This window comes from Poecilia formosa, unplaced genomic scaffold (genome assembly GCF_000485575.1).
Source record: "Poecilia formosa unplaced genomic scaffold, Poecilia_formosa-5.1.2 Scaffold147, whole genome shotgun sequence".
Taxonomy (NCBI): Eukaryota; Metazoa; Chordata; class Actinopteri; order Cyprinodontiformes; family Poeciliidae; genus Poecilia; species Poecilia formosa.
In genome coordinates this window covers 505,172-511,627 of record NW_006800086.1, presented here as the reverse complement: position 1 = coordinate 511,627, position 6,456 = coordinate 505,172, and the positions used below count along the sequence as shown (strand labels likewise).

Sequence of the window (6,456 nt, the reverse complement as noted above, 5' to 3'; positions counted from 1 at the left end):
TGCTACCACAAAGGTTTTAATTCGCCTCCAACAAATCGTGGACAACACGGGAAAAAACAAACAAACAAACGAGGGAGAGGTATCCAACCATGTCAAATAACAATATTAATCAATATCATTATTTTAACATTAATAATATGGAATGTACTAGCCTCCATACATATTCTTTTTTTTTCTTGTTGACATTTTTAGTTTATTTTATGAAACAAATGAAATAAATAAATATCTCTCTATCAACTCTCTGAGATTTGTTTCGCTTTAGCAGTCGGCAGGATGAACATGTAGAAGAAGAACCAAAGCCGCTTCTCTCCTCACACTTTCCGTCGTCTGCTTCTCCCTGTTTCGGTAGAACACACACTCCCTTTTTAGAGCATGTCCACGTGTGTGTGTGTGTGTGTGCGTGTGTGTGTGTGTGTGTGCAAAATGACACTTTCTTTGGAAATCTGACACGAGAACACCTGCTGATCTTAGACGTTTCAATGGCTTTGTATCCACGGCCGTCCCCCTTCTTCTTATTGGTTACTGTGGTTAAAACGGGACATTCACAAAGACGGTTCTTTGCTGTTACTCTTGGTTGGCTGTCAGTCCCAATGGTAACACCAAAAAAAAAAAGAGAAAAAGAAAAGCACCAATGGTGAAAACAGGAGGAGGTAAAGAAACAGCTACAGCAGTCCTGTCCTGGGACCGAGGCTCTGAGTCCGCGGCTTGGAGCCTGAATGTGTTTTTCGTCTGACTGCTCAGTCTGTGCTGTGGTTCTCCAGCTCAGAGATGATGGTGATCAGGTTCTGGATGCCGAAAATGTAGCCGCTGTCCTTGCCCTCGTGGACCACGCTGTCCTCGCGGTAATGTCTGCAGGTGGTGTGAGCAAAGTCAATCATTCTCACATCCACCACAGGGCTGCGGAGGTCCGAGCAGGACCGGCTGATTCTGGAGCTCCCGCCGCCACCGCCGCTGCTGCTGCTGTCGCTAGATGGTGCCGGGCAGTGAGGAGAGCCGGACGCGCCCTCCGTTTCGCTCTCCTCCTCATCCTCGTCCTCGTCCATTTTAGGCTCAGCTTCCACCTCTTCCTCGTCCTCCTCCTCCTCCTCCTTGTCGTCCTCCTCCTCGCCTTCAGAGAGCCTGTCTTCGGTGCTGGAGAAGTGTCTCCTGCGCTGCGCCCCGTCGTAGATGATGAGCAGGGAGCTGGAATAGAAGCGGTACGACTCGCAGGACTCCAGGACGGCCTGCATCTCCCTGAGCTGGCTCAGCACCTGCAAGAGCAGCTCCCGCCTCAGGCGCCGGCCGCTGTGGAAGAACTTGAACAGAGCCTCTTTGAAATCTGCCACGGTCAGCTTGTGGCCGTGGAGCTTGCTCATGAACATGAACTGGCCAGAGTCAGAGTGGTACACCTGCAGAGAGCGAAAGATTTTAAAAGGAGAAAATTAGAACATTCTTCTTTTTTTTCCTGTGAATATACCTTGCAAAAAGATGTTATTTTCATATTTTAGTATTATGTGTTTTTTTTTGTTTTGTTTTGTTTTATAGCATAATCAAACAACTATGTTACTTTCAGTTGTTATAAACAGTGCTATCAAACTTAAAAGGAGTTTTACTTCTTGGTTTATCGGCTTAAAACTGGGCCTCTATTTCTTTAACATCTCCTGCTCTTTCTGAAACTCTGCCTTCAAGAAGCTCAGAGGAGGAGCTGTGACTTGAAGGCGGGGCTTGGTCCAACGAGGCGTTTTTCATGGCTGAATGGTTGCCGTGGGAGATTAAAGGACTTTTTAAACATGCATGAAAGAATCAAGGCAACACTCCAGTTGTGTTTTGACGAGGGAATAACATTATTAAAAAAAGTTGATTTTACATAATACTGTCCTGTTAAAAAAAAAAAAAACTAAATTAAAACAGAAATAATTATAGCTAGATATTGGTGTTCAGAGGATGCCTAATGTAGACCAACTATCTGTTTCTTAGAGTTTTAAGGTAAGATAAACTCAGTGTCTGCTGGTGGCAGGCAGGACCGGACTTGGAAGAATAAGAACCCCTGGGCTAGAGCAAGTTTTTGGTGCCTTATTCCCAGAAAATAATATCATTTGATCGATCAAATTACAGAACATTTGAAGGGTCCAAATTGGTTTAAAACTTTCTCTCTTTTTTGCTGCTCCAAGAAATATGATAATTTTCAAATATTTGAGTGTAGTTTAAATAATATAAATAAAAATATTTTGATAAAAACACCACATGCTAAGTGAGTCCTCCCCCTGTAAGCCCTTTGGCCCTGGTGGCAGGCAAAAAATAAAATAAAAAGGAATCAATGAAGTAGTGATGTCATGTTTTAACAGCAACCCCCCCACCCTCAAAAAAACCCCCAAAAAAACAAAACAAGTATGACTCTTCATACCTGCATGCCACTGAGGCGGACCCCTAAGGTGGCCGATGTGCTCTGCTGGCACCTGCGGATGCGTATGGCCTTCTTCTCCTCAGGGGTGTCGTCTCCGTGCTGCCGCGTTCCCATCTTCAGGTCCAACACGCACGGTATCGTGTACCGCCAGGTCAGGTTCTCCAGCAGGATGAACTCTGAGACACCGGGTTAAGGAGGATATAGCTGTAGAACGTAATGCCTGAATAAAAAGAAACTGGCACCCTCGCTATACGGCTTGATGATAAAAAAGACCAAAGGTTTCCGATTCGTCGCATCATTATAACCAGAACATCGGATCATGATGTTATCAAGTAACCGATGGCAGTGATTGTGTAACACATCCGTTCTGCTAGGAAACTGATAGCAGAGTACTGAATAGCTGGGTTCAGGTACAAGCCGAGGCTGCGGGTAAACACAGTGGTGCTCACAGACGTCTTCGTGGGTGGGGTGCTCAAGGAGAAACTGAGGGCACCTTGGAACCGGCGGCGGGTTTTTGACAGCGCCTCCTGCACGACTTGTTAAATCTGGCTGCCAATTTCCATACACTCACACAAGAAAATAATAAATAGCTTTGTTTTTGATGGTATCTTTCATTAAAGCAACCAAAAAAAAAGTCAAAGGTAGACTCACAACCAACCTTCAGGCTGTTAATTTACAAATACGCATTGTACGCTGTAATAATAGTAAAAAAAAAAAGATCTCAGAAGGGCACTTTTTTTTTTCTTCTTAGAAAAGGACAACACCACCCGATACCCATCTGTGCACATTCAGATCCGATCTAGAGGCTGGGAAACGTCGCGACATTGAAGGATACTGTACTGGTTGTGGTGCTTGGCGTTCTCCTTCATGCGCTGCAGATGCTGCTGCTGACACTTGAGGATCAAGGGGTTGTGTTCGAGCTGCGGGGCGGCGTTACTGTGACTGTGCTCCAGGCTGTAGTGGAGCACGTCCACCTGCTGCGGCTGCTCCATCTCCAGGTAGTCCTGCAGCGAGGGCCACCTGAGCAAAACGCAGAGTTTTAAGTTAACCGGACGTGGAGATGTTTCACGGTCACTGTGCGTCGTTTTAAATTTGACGAGCGTCGGCTCCTGCCTCACCTCTTGTCCTGGCCTTTTCGAAAGTGGTGGCCTCGGCCGTCCTTGCTGTAGATTTCGCTTTCCAAAATCTGTGCGGACGTGACCATTTGGCCGCGCTGGAGCATCTTCCTCTTGGGATCACAATCGGCGGAGGGGTCTTTGTTCTCGACGTCAGCGGGCAGGTCGCTGTGCAGGGGGTAGGCGATGAGGCAAAGATTCCCTTCTTCATCCTCCTCAAAGCTGACTGACACAACACCTGAGATGCATGGAGCAAATAAAAAAAAAAAAAGAGAACATAAACATTTTAGATCTGCTTCAACAAGACATACATTCAACAATAAATAAAATAGAAATAAATATATGTTTGGGACCACTTTCTTGTCCGGTCTTTCAGTGATTGACCGGTTGGAAACTCAACAGTCTGATACTTTCCCGATCGCTAAACACATCTGTGTGAGCTCCAGGCGTCACTGACAGAAACACTTCTCAGTGCGGCGGCCATTACTGAGTGAAGCAGCTATAGATGACTCAAAGTCGGCTGTTTTCGTCATCTGCGAGTCTAAAATTAACTCAGAGGACATAGAAACACATACAGAGACGTGCCTGTAAAAATAGATTTTAAAAAATAGAGCTAATTTTCACAGAGTTCTCAAACGTTCCTCATCTCCAGAACAGTAACTTCGGGACATTTGTGTATTTTCACAACATCCCAACTTTGCTTATATCATAAACAGCTACAACATTATCTTTTGCGGTGCCTTTCGCCCAGCAGCTTCATGGATTCTTGTATTGCCAACAAACAGCGGCTCCGACCTATTCACACTGACTTGCCTAATTTATTACAAACAGTAATAAACAACAGACGGGGAATAATGGTATCCAGCCGGCTGCCAGCTATGGCACCCTCTTGTGGAGAAACTTGGTCATTTTTGGCAGCCTCTTAAAAAACAACGCATCTGTAGTTGTAGGAAGTGCCTCACAACAATCTACTGATCCGTCTCTCATGCAGGACCTGCACCAGCTAATAAGACGTTTGAATTAAATAATAATAATCATTTTAAAAAATCCAAAGTCATGCAGATAAACCAAAATAAATAAAAGGAGTGTTGCGTTTAAACGACAGTGTAGGTTAGAAAAATGCTCACAAAAATGCTCATTTCTGTACCTCTGTACTGTGGGGTGAACTTCCTCATTGCAGGGGGAAGAGTCTTATAGAACCGATGCTCCCGGGGAATGAGGGGCTTGCAGATGGTCTGCTCCCCGAAGCGCAGGACGCAGCAATGCCCCCCCACCTGGTGCACAAAGGGCTCAAGCATCACTCCCTTCTCTATGTAGCAAGGCTGGTGCTGCAGCTGGTTCTGCTGCTGCTGCTGCTGCTGCTTCTGCTTCTGCTCTGCATCCATGTCTTCCTGGGCCTGAGCCTCCACAGCCGGACTCATCCTCCTCTGGCACCGGCCACCCTACGGCGGGCATAAGCCTCCTCACACACCCATGAACGAATGTGGAGGGTCCGTTTTTTCGGGGCCGGAGGAGACTCTGTCTTTCAGGGACGCTCACGGGCTGCAGATCTCCTGATCAGAAGTCCTTGTGTGTCGCATTGAGGTTGCGGATTGTTGCGAAATGTTGCCACGGTGTCCTCAGAGGCTGATGTTGTGATGATCCGCTCGGCTCTCGGGGGACGCTGCTGGTTCACAACAAAGAAAAGAGGAAACGGGGCAGAGAAATCGGCCGATTTTTATTCCTCTCAACTCTCTCCCAGGCAGCCCTTGAAGCAGAAAAGAACGAGAGGAGCGCTTTTCAGAGGGTCATGCCACGGATCTTTGCTGCTGCTGCAGCAGACGGGACCAGCAGAGAGATATCCAGCTCCGCTGTAGACTAACCGCTTTCTGACAGCCGAGAGCCTCTTCACCACTGGTAAAAAACCCCTCACAAGCCTGACGCTCGGCCCGCCCCGACACCAGGAGTCCACCAATCAGGAGCCTCCAAAGCAGGTTGTTGGGTGGTAACCCTGCGAGGCGAAGAGGAAAAGCAAACAAAGGCAGCGGCAGAGGAGTCTGGGGGAAGGGAGAGAGAAATAAAATCCAGAAGGGAAGCCGAGGCTGGACTCAACTGTTTCCGTGTTTTTGTGACGGCAGGGTTTTTAAAGTCTGACAGGGCAGGCAACATTGTTTACCCAGAAAGACGGGTACAAGAAGATCAAAACGAGGAGCATGCCCAGTAAAGCAAAAAGATCTTCCAGATCAGATTGTATTTTTAATATTAAAATCAGGTCCTCATATTTAAAAAACATAAAAACACATTTCTTGAATTTGAAAAAAATAAATAAATAAATAAATAATCTTTATCAGTGAAAACAAAACCCACTGGCTTCCCCACAGTAGATGATGGGCAATTAATGTCGGTAAAACTCTAAAATCGAATATTTCCATCAAACTTTGGGGCAAACTTAGAGGCATTTAGTGGAAAGACCCTAAAAGGTATCAACATACCGTCTTCATGTTTGAATGGAGCACAGATTTATCTAAAAACTTAATGTTGAATAATACTAGTAACTGAAACTGTGGTGACACAGCAAATCATCAAAAATAGTGGATTCAGAACATCCTTGTATGTGGTTTTTGACTGATTCTGTTACCATGGTTACTCCAAATGGCACTAAAAATATAGGTACCTTCTTGAGATCGAGTGGCAGGTTTTGATATATATAACATGAGGGTCATTAGTACAGTTTGGGCAGTTTGCTACAGTTTGCTATAAAAAAAAATCTGTTTTTTATATATGTTTGTTAAAGTTGTCACTATGTTGTGACAGCAAGGTATGAGTCAGATAATCTGTGAAAAAATATAACTGCTCCACCTCTCTGAGCGATTGGCAAAAATGCACCACTCCTGGTCAAAAACAACCAATCGGAGCCAGGAGGAAGGCCCTAGCGCTGACAATCATCCTCATGTACACATTTCTCAATGTACTGCAGGC

At 45.6% G+C, this 6,456-nt stretch overlaps 1 protein-coding gene across 1 annotated transcript; it reads right to left on the bottom strand.

Moving 5' to 3' along the window:
* LOC103145785 (inositol hexakisphosphate kinase 2) lies at window positions 1-5,722 on the bottom strand. Its single transcript, XM_007563367.2, has 5 exons — window positions 4,646-5,722; window positions 3,502-3,736; window positions 3,219-3,403; window positions 2,384-2,559; window positions 1-1,388 (listed from the first exon to the last, which is right to left on the bottom strand). The coding sequence occupies exons 1-5, from the start codon at window positions 4,917-4,919 to the stop codon at window positions 738-740; spliced, it is 1,521 nt and encodes a 506-aa protein (XP_007563429.1). The 5' UTR covers window positions 4,920-5,722; the 3' UTR covers window positions 1-737.
* Between the last annotated feature and the right edge of the window lie 734 nt (window positions 5,723-6,456).